General features: G+C 44.7%; 1 protein-coding gene across 1 annotated transcript; it reads right to left on the bottom strand.

Annotated features, from left to right (window-relative positions):
- Window positions 1-390: 390 nt before the first annotated feature.
- E1B28_007949 (uncharacterized protein) lies at window positions 391-1375 on the bottom strand (the record flags this gene model as incomplete). The annotated part of the gene is made up of 5 exons (XM_043152733.1): window positions 391-444; window positions 503-575; window positions 636-805; window positions 854-1291; window positions 1349-1375. The coding sequence occupies 5 exons, from the start codon at window positions 1373-1375 to the stop codon at window positions 391-393; spliced, it is 762 nt and encodes a 253-aa protein (XP_043010819.1).
- Window positions 1376-17020: the final 15645 nt, after the last annotated feature.

Below are 17020 nucleotides of genomic sequence, written 5' to 3'. Positions count from 1 at the left end.
CCCGTCGAGTGCACAATCCATAAGCATACTGACTGCATAATATATACATATTTACACCCTTGTGTACATTTTAGTTACATGATGGACCCAACTTGTACATTTTAACTCCATTTTGTTGATAACCGTACATTTTAAATACATGTTGGACTCAACTTGCACATTTTAGATACATGATGAATGCAAATTGTACATTTCAGATACATGATGGAGGCTATTGTACATTCTAGATACATAATGAGCGCAAATTTGTACATTTTAGCTACATCTTGTGAACTACCGTACATTTTAGCTACATAATATACAAGGTTGCCCCCAATGGGGTGGTCGCATCACGATGGTACAGGACTCCCATCCTGTCCCAACCGTTCCAGGGATGTGGGCCCGTACCATTCATGATACGGACTCTTGGGTTTTGCTGATGTTGTTGAGGTAGCTGGCAGCTTTCTAATAGGCATGAGAATGAAGGAACTTGAGGGCAGAACATGCGGAAGATGTGAGTTACCTTTGCTTCCTCACCCATTTTATCAAGGAGAGGCTTAGTAAAATTTGAGATCATGAGACAGGCAAACCTCCCGCTGAAATAAGAACAAGCCTTTCTATAGCGAGCGGGATTCGCAAATGACTGTCATACGCACCGTGCATTCATTTCACCCATTTGATCAATCGGTTTGGTGATCATGATCGTCTGGTCGTCATTCTGCTTGATGTCCTTCATCTTAAGGAAATTTGAAATCTTCTCCTCTGTATCCACTCCGTGTTCTTCCATATCATCGTTCGAGTCATTGTCAGTGACATTTCCGCGAAGCTAATCGGAGTGTCAGATGCTTCAAGAACCAGCGATCTATTTCCTTACTGAACGATTTTCCAAACGGCTCGAATCACTATGAACACCGTACAGCTCGTTAAACGACATCTCTCGAAAGTACCCAGTGGGCACCTCCGAGTCTTCATCACTGTCCTCTCCATCACTGTCCTCGCCATTTTGGTTCTTGTATTTCGAGGCGACACTGCCATGCTGTGAATGGGGACTGTTGTTGGCTTGGACTGTACGTCCTGCAAAATCTCGATATTCAGAACTCTTCAAGTTCTCAGTTGTCTGTTTTCCTGGCTTGTACTCGAGCGAGCTGTCTGAAAGTGAAAGGTTGGTCCTCCCGAGTAGCCATCCAGCAGGGTCTGCGGTCCACGATTCACCGTTCTCCTGTAGGCGGGCGAGGGATTGGAAAGGCAAGTTTCGCTTTTGCTTGGGTTTTTTGGCGTCGTACACGCAGAAGATTGAGATAGTGTATTCGGGCTGGAAGATAATTCATTTAGTTTTGTCAAGTAAGGATGAGAATGATACAGAGTTTACGCACGTCGACCTTTCCTGCCACAACATCAGAGAAAACCTACTTTACTAATTAGTACTAATTAGTAATAATTAGTAATAATCTGTACTAATCCAAAACTAATTGATACTAATCCAAAACTAATTTCTATTAATTGATACTAATCACTAATTGACACTAATTGGCACTAATTGGGCAAAAAGTTATATGAGTTTTTCCATAAGTAATCACCCAAAATGGTAGAGAAAACCACACTTTATATACTAATCACTAATTGGGGCAATTGGGGCAAAAGGTTTGCATAGGTTATTACACAGAATTGCAGGGGTAAATTAGATTTATATTAGAAGACAGTGTAGTAAGAGTTTCTATCACTGAAGACATTTACAAAGAAAGCAGAACACTGGTCTAAAACAGTACTTGAAGTCCATTCTGATGGTACTACTAGGCCAAACTATTATTTTTCGCTTTTTTAGCATTTTTTTGCCTAGGGGGGTCAGCTGTCACTTCTAAGGTCCAAAAATTGGTAGGCAGGCTGTTACATATATCCAGAACATTCCCCCAAATTCCCTGTGATTCAATATTTGATTTGCCTTCTTTATTGAATATCTATTATTTCCAATATTTGGGCATAAAATATTTTCATTTATATTGTCACAGGGAAACATCCTATCATCAATCTGATTGTGGATTTGGATTCTGCACCCAAAAACACATACTACCACCCATCTCACCCATTTCTATCACCTACCTTACTCAGACAGTGCTGGATTGATCAGAAATTGAATCACACCAGAGTATCAATTCTGGGAGGGGTGGGAGAGCTTAGCTAACCTCATAGTCAAATTTAGAGGGTCAGGAAACCCCAGAAACCAGCCCAGGATTACACAAAATGGATCAGTTTTCATTGAAATAAATGGATATTATTTCCGATATTTTGGAATAAATTTTATTTATTTATAGTGCAGTAGGGAGACATCCTATCATCAAGCTGATTGGAAATTCGAGTTCAGCACCCAAAAATACATAGTTCTACCCACCTCCAATATTTTTATCATCAACCATGGTTATACAGTGCTGAAATGGTTAAAATTCTGGCCAAACAATGATATCAATTCAGGGAGTGGTGGGAAAAAATAACTCACCTGATAATCCCGTAACATGTATCCTGTACAATACAACCGAGCCCCGGGTGGTCGCATTGTGTAGGATACCAGAAGGTCAATTACTGTGCACCGCAATATCTTCGCAATATTTCCTGTGGACTTCTGCCTCTGCCGTTCTCCCATCAATCTGTCGGTAGGTAGGTATATCCGTAAATGACATACCGTGTGATCTCTCCCCTCGGGTATTTTCCCGCCCGCCTCTGCCGCCCTCCCATCAATCCATCGGGATATCCCATATCAGGCACAGACAGATGAGATAAGATTACTGTTGTATATGTATATGGGCGTATTCCACAGTAAACCAGCATAATGTACACTACTCCTGCATCAATCTAACGACCCCCTCAAAGCGCCTTTCCAGCTCCTCTTCGTCCTCCCCATCCTCCTCCCCACCCTGTTCATCAAGCTCCTTCTCCATCTCACGCTCCCCATCGCTCAGATCATTGTCGTCATTCCCGTCGCTATTCGTGTTGCTAGTCGTGTCGCGAACGTATGAGAGGGCACCGTAACCGGGAAGTAGCGTTCCGGTGAATCCAGGAAGCTGCTGGATCTTGCGGAGGTCCTTCCAGTGCTTTGCATTGTATCTTCCGCGGCGATCTCTGTACACAGCGATTTGATGGGCGAGAGCAGGGTTCGTTAGGCGGTGTTCCTCAAGTTTGCGCGTGAGATATAGGCCTTCATCCTCCATATACGTTGCGAGTCGTCGGATTTCAATGTTTAGCCGTTCGATCTCCTCTTGAGCTCGGCAGATCTTGAAGTACCGATCCATTGCAGCGCGTTCGGCTGGCTTTGCCCAAGGCTTCTCTCGGACGTCCTGTCGAGTATCGCGAAGTAGATCAAAATCAGCGAGAAAGGTGTATTTGACGACCTCGTCCCAGTCGAGTGCAGGGCGTGGCGGTACTAGTTCTTGGGCAGCAGAGTTGTATTCATCAAGTGCTGTGCATATGGCCTGCGAGCGGGACTTGAGGGCATGACTTATGTGCTTTCGTAGTTTGTACCCTTATCCAAAATCAGGATCCAATGCCATAGGCGAGGTATAGGGACACACACCTGTTTGAGACATATTCATCCTAGTGAGCTCAAACAGCCTAGCAACCACCAGTCCCTCTAGGCGATCCAAAGCTCTCTGGAATCTTGACATGAAGACCATCTGCTTTGCCTTATTCCATTCCTCACACCCTGGTTTCCAGCGGGTGCTGACATTGAGTTTGAGTTCAAGAGCTTGGATCTGACTCTTGAGGTCATCTCGCAATTCTAGGGCATGTCGTCGTTGAGTCTCGAACTTGCGAGTGTTATCATGCTGGCCGCTTTCGATGGTAGCTGGCGTTGAGATCATCCACGACCGAGTGGCTACCGATAGTTTTTCTCTGAGCGACAGACAGGGTCAGTGGTGTTTGAGAAGCAGACAGGGTTACTTACTCAGCAGCTTTCAGATCGACAAGCTTTCGGTAGTACTCCATTTGAAGAGTTTCCTCCAAAGGTTCCTTGATGAGGGAAGAAAGATAGGATCGCTCTTCTTCAAGCCATTTTGAAAACTCCGAGGTAGACTTCACTCCAAGGTCCTTCATTGCCTCTGCAAGCATTGGTGCAGCTTCAAGTGTCTTCGTTGCATCGCGGTACTTTGCGAGGAGGTTCTTTGCCAGCCTGGCATATGCGTCAAAGTCGTCCTGATGCTCGCCCCATGCAGCTATTGCCTGGCGTCGATGGAAGGCACTAGCATGTCGTACAGATGACGTGAGGGCATTCGATCTAGAGAATAGCCTCTCGCAGCCCTCGCAATCAGTAGTCCCAGTCCCTTTGACGTACGTTCCAAGCTTCTTTGTTTGACAAAGGCGTCCGTGGCCATGTCCATGAAAGATCCCAACCAGGCAAGTAAAGTTCTTAGCTTTGGCTTCTGGGCCGAGAGGGCTGTTGGAGAGTGTGATTTTGAAGCCGCATCCTATGTCGTACCCCACGGCCAGGTCTTCTCCAAGGGATTCAATCAGCTTGTTGACCACAGAGAGGGCGTACTTGGCCCTAACGCGCAAGAGTTGAGTCAAGTGAGCAAATTAGAAACGAACACTTACTGTTCCCCGCTCTTGACCATATCGACAAGTATCAGGAGGAATCCGTGCCGACAGATGCACGCAAAGATTCCTGTCTCGTCGTAAATTGACCACATCTTCGAGGTCAGCTCTTCTTTCAGGTTCTTCCAACGTTCAGAGCATGGACTCGTGGTCCCTGGATTGGCCTCATTCCCACCAGCTGGCATGTTCTTCAATTCTCCTTTTCCCCATTTATTGACCTCTTCCTGGCTCAAGAAGTAGTCCCCCCCTCCTACCCGGCTATCGTCCTGCTCAATTGACGCCCCTCCTCTGACTTCATTTCCGTCGTCGCCGATGGTGTTCTCTCGTCGAGCCACCCGTTTGAGGGAGTCGTTGCCGTCCATGCACGCTATCATACTGAATTTCATCCTCTTCTCCCCTTCCAAATGATAGCGACAGCAGGGACACGTGTTGGATAGTCGCCAGTGAGGTGAGTCGCGTTCCACTGCAGCCATAACGCGCCTTCGCACGCGGGCAAGTACGTCAAGATACAGGTCGAAGGATATGGAAAATTGCTGTGCCAGGTAGGGCCGGTAGGGCACCCCATGAAGGTCGCAAAGAGACTTGATGAATGGCTGGATCGACATTCTTGGGCACCTGAGAAACTCGATGCGGAAGAATTCGAGTGTGCGAGTAGATATGCCAACGGTAGCTGAAGAGGGGGAGCAGGGGAATAGGCCTTGCCGGACCATGGCGCTCGAGACAAAGTCTTGACCTTCAACCTTGACATAGCAGCAGTGGGTGGCTGAGCTGAGAATAAGTAGGGGAAGTCGAAGAAGGAACGAGAACTTACTAAAGAGATCAACAGCCCTCACAGGGATGCAACCAATCCCTGGTTCTGGAACCCCAGCATCCGATCTCATCCACTCAAGTCCGTTCTCCTCGACGTATGCCATATGTTGGTCTGTCATGGCTTCCATCTGAGGTAAGAAGGCTTGTGTCCTTCTTTCTGTTCTATCACGTCGCTTCCGATAGTCTGTATATGTCCTGTAACCTCACACATGTCAGTAGTAAATGCGATTTTGAAGAAATCAACGTACCGTTTGCCTTGTACTCCTAGAAATAATTCTGCAACTTCTCCACCTTCGTGACTAACAGGAAGGGCAGTTCTTCCCATTAGCACGTCGTCCACATACTCTCCATCGTCAGCAGGTGTGTTGAAATCATCGAAATCATCACGAGAGGAAGAAGCAAATGCTGAGTTTGACTTGTGTTGATCCAGGGCTTTTTCAGCGGCGGCGGCGGTCTTCAGTTTCTGGATTTCAGGTCGCCGGTAAAGTCTTGATGATCTGCCTTCATCCGTTATCGACGTCTTTCCCCCACCGTGGCGGAATTTCTTGGAAGCGTTGGTTGCCGTCAATGGACATCTTCTCTTCATTTGAATTTGCTTGTGAGTGTTGAATCCTTTTCACGTGAAGTACACATAACGCGTCTGTCACGCCAAACATTAACGCGTCTGTCACACCCAACCGAGCACAAGTACCGACCACCACCACCACCACCAATTACGGTGAGCCTTCCCTCATTTTTCTTTCATTTATTCTTTCAGTCGCTTTTTCTACCTGATTCAAATTATGGATCTAGAGAAATATAGCGGCTGCCTTTACCATGCAGCGCTCTCCTCTCCCCCTTACCTTCTATTGACTCGGTGCTAACAATTTGCCTTGTCAGGCGAATTCCAAGGATGGACACAAGAAAGGTGACCTACCCTCTCCATTTTCTTCTATTTACTCAACATTTCTGCTGCAGCTTCGAAACGGCAAATCGTTCAAGCAACTGCAGCCATCGATCTCAATCTTCGACGCTGAACCTGTAGATATAGCTGCAGACTTGGATGTTGGCGAGTTCATGAGGAAGGCGATGTTGGCCCAGGAAGAAGGGCGGGATGAGGAGCAGGACAACGAGGAGTACGAGGCAGATGAGGTGCTGGAGAAGAAAGGTGCGGAAGAAAGCAACGAGTGCGTCAGCGGGAAGAAGCGGACTTCGGTGGAGCAGGAGCACCAGCAGTCCTATGCCAATCGAAAGCGCAGGAAGAAGAGGTCCAGCAAATATGAGAAGACCGGCCATCTTACTGAGTACAATACGCGGAGCGGTCTGGACCGCGCCAGTCCGAAGGAAGTGCCAACTCTCGTCGCAGAAAACCTACCTGCAGCTCACGGCGCATATGTTGGAATCGACCAAAAGCCACCCGGACGAACTGTAGAGTGTTCTTTAGAGTGGTTCAAAAGCCAGGGCTTTGAAGTGGTGAAATGGGATGGAACGTGGGTGTTTTTTTTGTTCGCACTTATCGTGGCTAAGTTTTCATCAGCGTCGCAAAACCCATCGTCGAAAAGAACGGGAGGGTGCTTGCTGTAGCCGTCAAGAAAATCAACAACCCGCATTACCAGGAGCAAATAGATCGCGCAGCGATGCTAATCGAGAGCGCATGTCGGGAAACGAAGTTTAGTCTAAAGGAAACCAACCACACCCGTGGAATTGGTTGGCCTGCTGCTGCATTCGGCATATCGTTTGGAAAGGGACAACCGCGTCCAAGGCGCCTGGCTGCTCAACGAGAAATGATGGAAAAGCTGCTTTCTGACAGCAGCTTTGAAACAATCGCCACGTCCCAGAGCGGTGAGTACCATCGCCCCTCTTAAGATACGAATTTGACTGCCCCCCAGCTGCCTTCGCTGCCTGGTCTCCCAAAAACTACCACTATTACTTTGAAAGAAACAAAGTGCTGCTCGAACTTGAACCCACCCTACGCTTTAACTTTCCCCGCAGCGTTTTTGCCTGCATTACCGTCAACTTCGGACCGCAGACAAGCACGCTTGACCACACAGACTCCAAGAACACCGCCCACTCGATGTGCGCCGTGACGTCTGCTGGTTCATACGACTACGAGCGTGGCGGCCACCTGGTTCTTTGGGATCTCAAAATTCTCCTTGAATTTCCACCAGGCTGCACTATTCTCCTACCTTCAGCGCTTCTTCGACATTCCAACACACCAGTGCAGTCAGGCGAAACTCGTTATTCCATCACGCAATACACAGCAGGGGGTATTTGGCGATGGTTAGATGCCGGTGGTCGAATGGAGGTGGAGATTATGGCCAATTCACCAGGGGAGATGGCAGAGATTATGGCCCGTAAGGCATGCCGCTGGCAATGGGCGGTAAACATGTTCTCTACATTGGAAGAATTGAGGAAGGACTTCGTATGCTCTACGTAGATCGGACACCACTTGTACGCTATGCATTCCCTTGATACATAAAGAATCGCCCTCCATGTGCTCGATTTCTTGACCATGATACGAACCAAGTGCATGCAACGACGTTTCAGTGCGGTCCAAATGTCCGAATGCTCAGCATTCAAGCTCGACTTTCACAATCCAAACAAAAACTCACTCATGTATATCTAGAAATGCTTGTCAGGATACCTGGAATCTGAATTGAAGCCATCTGTTGACTTATTGGCGACACTTACTAGAATGGGACCATGAAATGCATAATCTTGAATCACAACTCTGAAGTCGATGAACATGAAACAAAAACTCATCAACTTGGTGTTGCAGAAATCGGCTGCGGTGCACACACTCGTACTGCCCTCGCATACAAACGATACTGAAGAACGTCATGTGCTGGTTAATAAGTATGCGTATCTTTTTTTTCTTTGCTCTTCAACGACTCGTCAGCCTCATTTCTGAAATATCGCGCAAAAGTACGAGGCATTTTTGAAGTCAACGAATCGAGCGTTCACTGATCTGCTTCGCCGGCTGGATGGCTCTACATTTTGCAGGTTCATGTTCTTATTTCATAGGCAAGTTTAGAGTCGCGATATTTCTCTCTCTAATTGATCTGCTATATAAGGCTACAAATTGAATGAAAAGTTCTACTGTGCGGGGAAAGGCATTCGTCCTTATCTACCCTTCGAGTTCAACTACAGACCACCCCAACTCCACTCGACCTGCCATGTACTCTGCAACAAACGCTGAATTTGCGAGAGTTTCGCTCTCCAATACGAAGAGGGTCCCCAAGCCCCAGCCGAGGCCACTGGATATGGCAGTTAATCTGCATTTTCTTAGCAATTTGGCAAGCAGCACAAAATAAACTATTGAAATACTCACGCAGATGTATAAACCCCAGGAGCACACCCAAGAGTAACCAGAAAGAACTGATCGCCGCCTTCTCGTACTAGGGAATTCAGAGCTCCAATTACACCGGCTTGGAGGAGTCCTCAGTAGACCTTGTTCGCTGTAGATACGTTGGAAAACCCTTTATAAATCGGTGTAGGACTGGTGTGAACGATTCGAGAGACCGCAGACCTGTTGAGACCGACGAATCAGTAACTTAGTGAAGGTACTTAGTGAAGATACTTGCCATTCTGTGAAGACCCCGGGCACAGATCCTTTGTACACTAAGTACGCACTCCACTTCTGGGCTGGATGAGGAGTTTCAGTGGAAATTGCAGAGGGAATCGCTGTACGGTATGGAGGGGGGAGGTTGGCACTGGAAGGGGTTGGAGTGGCTGGGAGGCGTTGACCGGTAAGTGCTTTGGGCGCAGGGGACCAAGTTCTCTGCCCATTGGTAATTGCGCTGCGAAAGTTTCAAAAGGTAAGGAACGCACCTGCATACGTGATGAGGACGCACCCATGGCGTCCTCCCATTTGACATCAGAATCAGTACATTGCTTGCTTTCTTGTAGAGCCCTCGGCAAATCCTCGTCTTCAGAATCGGTGACATAGAAAGCCAGCATCGCTGACTTTTCGCCGTTGCTAGCTGAGGCAGAATTCCCTGCTGCCTGCGCTGTTGCCAAGGTGAATGCAGTTGGTTGGGTGAAAACTCTGAAAAGTACATACAAAGAACGTGTTCCAAGTCTGTGTTGACTCCTGAGTACGGGCATTCTATTTAGCTGCGAATGCAAACGAGAACAAAAGAAGCTCAGACGACTCACCTGCAACGTCCATCTGATCAAGAGTCTGGACTTTTGAAGCCTGTTCAAGAGGGTGACACTTGTTGACAACCGTAATTTTGAGGGCTGACGTTAAGAAAATAAGGCGAGGTTTCACATCTACAACAAAGAACTCACTGGTAATGATATTCGTTACCTTCTTGCGATTGATTAACTGCAGAGCTATCGTAGAAGGAATAAATCACCTTCTCCATTTAAGATGGATATGGGTACATACCTTGGACACCGTCTACATCCACACCTGTCAGCTCCCTGATTCCATGCTCCGAGTTCTTCCCTTTGCCATTGTGCTCCTTACTTCCACCTCTCCCTACAGAAAATTCAGGAGCATTTTATGTAGAACTGAGGGGGGAAATACGCACCTTTCATGTCGATAAAAGTTGATGAGATAAGAGATTAAAGGCAGAGCTAAACGGTGTTGTTGGTTCAATGTAGTGCACGAGTTCACGTGCACTATGCTTAATTTCTAGTTGACAATGAGATTGGCACGATTGGCGAGGATTGGCGGCGAATTCGGACTGAAAACCGCATGGTGGAACAATTCGTTGTTGATGGAAGGGAGCAATGTATAGGGCGCTTAGTGTGACCGTAACATCTCCCACAGGTTTTCTTCCGGCGTTCACCCACACATTCACCCACATCTCTCTGGCAAGGACTTTTATTCTCTCCTTTTAGAAGTTCTCCAGGTTGTTTGGTCTACTAGACACATCAACAAGATACGTATTCACGCGTAACGATGCCAGTTGGTTGAGTTGAAGAAAAAGTGAGTACCTAAATTTCTGCCTTCCACTTACTGCCAGAATGAGTCTCACTGCTCTTCTACACGCAGGAGATGATCCTCTCTCTGACTTATCGCAATTTCCGTCTTACTTCGAACCCCTTGAATACAATCCAGTGTCACAGATTTCACTATCTTATCCCTATCTAACATTTATCTTATCTGTGCCATATGTTTATCTTATCATATCACTAGATATTCCAAAGATGGAGTGGACCATTGGACTTGTTCTAGACCATTCTAGACACTTCAGATTGTAGATCAGATCCAGGGGGAATTATGTTAGATCTAGATCGCACTAGTAACAGCCTTGGCAGGCTAGATGTCTAGATGTTGATCCTTGTTGCCAAGCATGCTTGAGCAACCCAGAGTACTATATATTTACTCAGTGTTACCCACTACACCATATGGTTTCCCAGGCTTCACCATGTGGTTTCCCAGGCTTCACCATGTGGTTTCCCAGGATTACCCAGTGTACCATATGGTTTCTCAGATTGTTGCTAAGGAACCATTGTTCTGGAATGTACCTGAAGTCTTCCAACCAGACAATTACCAAGCACACCATGTGCTACTATTCAAATAGAGTATTAGAGGTCTTAGTATAGTATCTGGGGTCCTAGATAGAATTCATGTATATAAGCTAGACAGTCTGAGCCTTAGAGCCTCAGACTTAACAACATCTTTTGTCTTCATACAACATCTCTGTGCTCTCCATCTAAGCTTCACTGCTAATCTCCTTCTATCACTCTTCCATATCATATCAAGAAACTAGGTGAGTTGCAGATTTGTGATAGTTTGTTAAGTCTTGCTTCTTTGCCTGTTGTTGCTGTCAAAGAGCAACAGGTGTGGCTTTATTGCAGGTGCCTTGTCTGTTGGCTTGCTTGGGTTCTGGGGGATTTTAAGACTCTGTTACTGAAAAGGACAGTTGTCTTCTTGGGAAGCACCTCAGTTGTATCCCTATTGTAGCCTTGTAGTCTGGATGCTATGCATCTTAGTCTGAAGGTTGCTTGGGCAATGCATGAGGGTGGTCCACTGAGGACCACAGAGCTAACCTACTTGCTGATCCCCAGGTGTAAGGGGCTTCACTGCTTTATGCAACAGTGCTGGTGTCTCAGGGCAGCTAGAGCCTTAGGGTTAGGACAGCAGCCAGTACTGGGTGAAGACTGAGAGTGTGTAACATGCTCTCAAAAACCATTTGCTGCACAGGCTTTGGGAACCTGTGTTGAGAACCCCTCCCTTGCATCAAGACCATCAAGACTTGTGCACCTCAACAGGTCACTCTTTTTGGACCCCCTTCCCTTTCCTTTCCCTTTTCCTTGTACTGTACCTGCTGTAAAGGGGTACTGTACTCTTCCTGTACTATACCTGCTGTAAAGAGGTATTGTACTCTTCTTGTACTGTGTCTGCTGTCAAGAGATATGGTACTTATGCCAAATGCTTTGCCTAGAGAATGTCTACATCCAATATGAAGTTTCCCATGAAAATTGTAAATTGTGGAGACTACAAGGAAAACCTTCTTCTTACACCATATGATGCCCAGCTGGACAAATCTCCTGCTGAGGCTGGTGCTGAACCTTGTTCCAAGTCTCTTAAAGTTTCAGAGCTATACTTTTTCTGGACCAGACAGCAAATTCAAATTAGCTAACTGGATTAACCAGATTGCCCTATGCAATAGTACTACAGAAGTTGTACACCAGTTGTAGCAGCACTACTTGCCTTAGATCTCCAGTCACAATCTATGTAAACCAATACTATGGTAAAGCTGGACATGGAGAAGGCCTTAGGTCTTGAGAGAATTTCCTCCAAGGACTTAAAGATGTCTATAGCAAGTATGATGATAATGAAGGGGCAAAGCTTGAGCTTACACAAGTTTGGTTGAATAAAGCCTTGACAAAACAGGGACTTCAATAAGTACTCTAAACAGTATCACACTCTAGCTTATATCAGAGAATATAAAGATTGTGTTCTCATTGATAAACCTAAGGAAGCTATTCCTCAGGAGCTTAAAAATGCTTTGGTTATTCAGAAAATGAATGGTACTCTACCTAAAGCTTAGCAAGAGTATCCTGATCTCTTGCTTAAAGCATACAAGGCTTTGCATCCTGAAAAGGCTAAGAGTGCAATCTTTGGCAATGGCAATAAAGGCAATGGCAATACATCTGACTCAGATGCAATGGAGATTGATTCTGCAAAGAAGAGCAAAGGCAAATCAAAAGAAGCCAACTCCCAGAAAGTTAAAAAGAAGAAGCATTGTAATATTTGCGCTGCAAAAGGCTTAAAAAACAAGGCTTCTAGTCATGACACTAATGATTGTTGGGATAAACCTGGAAATGAGAGCAAGAAACCTGCTCCTAAAAGCTCTTCATCAACTTCATCCTCATCTGTGCAGAATAACAAAGTAGGACAAGGTGCGCCAGGGGCCAAGAAATCTTTCAAGGCGCAATTATTGGAATTTATGAAGGAGATGAATGATGATGATGGTACAGCTTCCCCAGCTGCAACTGTCAACATCAACTCTGCGAGAATCGTAGAAATACCCGATTCCCAGTCTGCCGTAATGGAGACAGCTGTGCAAGTCGATGAAGTACAGTTGGGGCCTTCTTGATCGACGGATCAAAAAATTGAAGGTATATTGGCAATCTAACATGGATTTTCCCAATGCACTGTAGAGTATAATGTCTGTGATCACAGTGTGGGAATAGTATACCTACTATCAGCTCTAAGCAAGACTTAGAAAAAGTAGTACTGGAATCTTGTAATATAAATATTGCTCGCAACAAGAAATCGTCTTTTAGACTTCCAGTAACACTTTGGGTATATGGAAAAAAAGTACAGACTGAGGATCTTGTTGATTCTGGGGCCACAACAAATTTCATCGACCAAAAGTTTGTTGAAACTAACAACCTGGTAACACATAAGTTGGCAACACCGTATGATGTAAAGAATGTGGATGGAACTTTCAATAAATCAGGACAAATCATAGAGTATGTCCGTGCCTACATTGAGATTGGGACCCATAAAACAATACATTATCTATTTGTCACCCATCTAGGGGACAAGGAAATGATTCTTGGGTACTCATACTTATACAAGCACAATCCACAGATTGATTGGCAGGCAGGAGAATGGGAGTTCACCAGGTGCCCAGATACATGTGCCACTAGAGCCCATAAAACAAAGATTATCGAAGCTGGAGCTGATGAGCTCGAAATCGAACCAGATTTACCATGGGAATCCTCACTGGACAATTTAGGAGAAGAGGACATGGAAAATCCATACATTAACTGGATTGATATTGATGATCCAGAAGATCGACAACAAGCAGCAGTCATTGCAACCATGTTTGATGAAAAGGACATGGATGAAGAACTTAGTGAAACAGATGAGGACACCATTACTTGGAAGTCCCATGTGCCAGAGTGGTTGCATCAATATGGCAATGTCTTCTCAAAGAAGAAATCAGAACGGATGCCAGAACGTAAAGTTTATGATCATCCAATTGATTTTGTGGAAGGTGCAACACTCCCCAAACCAGCTAAAATTTATCCGTTATCTCCAAAAGAGCAAAACTCCTTGGATGAGTGGATTGATGAAGAACTTCGCAAAGGCTACATTAGACCATCAAAGAGTCCTGTAGCTGCACCCTTCTTTTTTGTTAAAAAACATGATGGATCTCTTCGTCCAGTTATGGACTATCGTGCACTCAATGCAGTTACGGTTAAAAACCGTTACCCTATTCCCAGAATATCTGACTTGATTGATGCATTAAGTTCTGCATCTATCTTCACTAAGATTGATCTTCGGTGGGGATATAACAATGTTCGAATTCGAGAAGGGGATGAGTGGAAAACTGCTTTCACCACAAAACGTGGGTTATTTGAGGCAACGGTCATGTACTTTGGATTTTCAAATGCACCAGCTACTTTTCAAGCAATGATGAATGAAATATTAGGAGACTTGATTTGCAATGGGCAAGTTATGGTGTATTTGGATGACATATTAATCTTTGGGAATGACAAAAATGAGCATCGGAAAATTGTTAAAGAAGTGCTGAAAAGACTTCAAGACAATGATTTGTATGTGAAAGCTGAGAAATGTTTCTTTGAGAAAGATACTATTGAATATCTTGGCATGATCATTTCCAAGGGACATGTTGCAATGGATCCCAAGAAGGTTGCAGGAGTTCTTGAGTGGCCAGTACCTAGTAAGGTCAAACATATTCAAGCTTTCTTAGGCTTTGCGAATTTCTATCGCAGGTTTATTAAAGACTTTGCCAAGATTGCTAAACCACTCACTAATCTCACCAAGAAAGAACAACAATGGGTCTGGAGCGAGAGTCAGCAAAATGCTTTTGAGGCACTGAAAAAGGCCTTTACCTCAGCTCCTATTTTACGAATACCGGATGATGTAAATCCTTTCCGACTATCAACAGATGCCAGTGACTTTGCTGTGGGAGCCATCTTATCACAACTAAGTCCAGAAGATAATCTTTGGCATCCAGTTGCATTTTACTCCAAGTCGCTTGATGTACATGAACGAAACTACAAAATTTATGATAAAGAGTTACTTGCTATCATCAGAGCTTTGGAGGAATACAGACATTACTTGGAAGGACATCCAGTTAAATTCGAGATTTGGTCAGATCACCAGAATTTGACATACTTCAAATCAGCCCAAAAACTCACTCGGAGACAAGCTAGATGGGCTTTGTATCTCACTCGCTTTGACTACACCCTTCACCATAAACCAGGAAAAACAATGCAAGCTGAAGACCCTCTGTCCAGGAGGCCAGATCATGAGGAGGGGGTAAACCTCGATAACAGAGACCAAATTTTGCTCAAACCTGAGTTTTTTGCAATTCAGGCAATTGAGGCTACTCATGAATCACCTGTCAATGATGACCAAATTCTAAGAGAGGTCAAAGCAGCACTACTTTCAGATGAAGTTACGAAGGATTATAAATCACTTCTTAAGTCAGGACCAAGAGAATTCAAGAAATCTCTGGAGGAATGGAACTATGAAAATGGATTACTACTCTATCGAGGGAAAGTTTATATACCTAAAAGCACAGATGATCATCTTCGCCGAAGAGTTGTGTATATTCACCATGATTTGTTATCAGCTGGTCATCCAGGAAGGTGGAAAACATATGAATTGGTTACTAGAAACTATTGGTGGCCAGGAATGTCAATCTTTGTCAAGAATTATGTTACAGGCTGTGATACGTGTCAGCGGATGAAAAATCGCCCACAACAGCCTTTTGGACTGCTACAACCAAATGAGGTTCCTAATAGACCTTGGGAGATTATCTCCATTGACCTTATAACTCAATTACCAGAATCATATGGATTTGACACAATCTGTGTAGTGGTTGACCATTTAATAAAACATGCTCACTTCTTCCCAATTACTGGCAACTTCACAGCAGAAGACCTTGCACGATTACTCTATGACAGAGTCTACCCACTGCATGGACTACCTCTACAGATTATCTCTGATCATGGAACCCAGTTTGCTGCAGAACTATTCCAGGAATGGTGTAAACTACTTGGAATTAAATCAACAATGTCAACAGCATATCATCCACAGACAGATGGTCAAACTGAACGTGTCAACCAAGTTCTGGAACAATACCTTCGGTGCTATGTCGATTACAATCTAGATGATTGGGCATTGATGTTAGGAATGGCAGAGTTTGCCTATAACAATCAAGCACATGAAGGAACTAAAGAGAGTCCTTTCTTTTTAGAGTATGGTCATCATCCAAGAGCAGGACCAACAATTATGAAAGACCTTCAACATAATGAAGATCTTAATAACATTGCGCAAAGACGACATGATGCACAAGAGCAGGCAAAAGCTGCTCTCAAGTTAGCTGCTGAGCGTATGAAGTGGTACTACGATAAAGGGGTACAAGCTGTTTCTTTCAAAGTTGGTGACAAAGTGTTACTCAACCTCAAGGATTATCAAACCAAGGGACGAGCACTTAATCCACGATTTGAAGGACCATTTGAAATTCTGGAGAAACTGTCTCCAGTTACCTTCAAACTGAAGTTGCCTCCAAAATTCCGCAGTTACCATCCAGTTTTTCATGCCAGCAAATTAGCCACCTACAATGAACCAACTATTGTGGGACAAAGAGGACCACCACCTAAGCCAATTGTAGTAAAAGGTGAAGATGAGTGGGAAGTTGAAAAAATCCTACAACATCGCATTTATAGAAGAAAAACACAATATCTTGTAAGATGGTCAGGGTTTGGTCGAGAAGATGATACTTGGGAACCTGAAAAGAATCTCGCAAATGCTCTAGATAAAATTCAGGAATACAAGCGCTTAGGACTTCCCCCAGTACACATTATCGAAATTCAAGATGACATACAAAATTTGTCAGATTAACGAAAAGTTCTTCTCGGAGCTCGAACCAAAAGAGGGGGTGATGTCACAGATTTCACTATCTTATCCCTATCTAACATTTATCTTATCTGTGCCATATGTTTATCTTACCATATCACTAGATATTCCAAAGATGGAGTGGACCATTGGACTTGTTCTAGACCATTCTAGACACTTCAGATTGTAGATCAGATCCAGGGGGAATTATGTTAGATCTAGATCGCACTAGTAACAGCCTTGGCAGGCTAGATGTCTAGATGTTGATCCTTGTTGCCAAGCATGCTTGAGCAACCCAGAGTACTATATATTTACTCAGTGTTACCCACT

Source organism: Marasmius oreades, chromosome 4 (assembly GCF_018924745.1).
Source record: "Marasmius oreades isolate 03SP1 chromosome 4, whole genome shotgun sequence".
NCBI lineage: Eukaryota > Fungi > Basidiomycota > Agaricomycetes > Agaricales > Marasmiaceae > Marasmius > Marasmius oreades.
The sequence above is the reverse complement of the archived record's forward strand: the minus strand, read 5'-3'. Positions and strand labels throughout refer to the sequence as shown.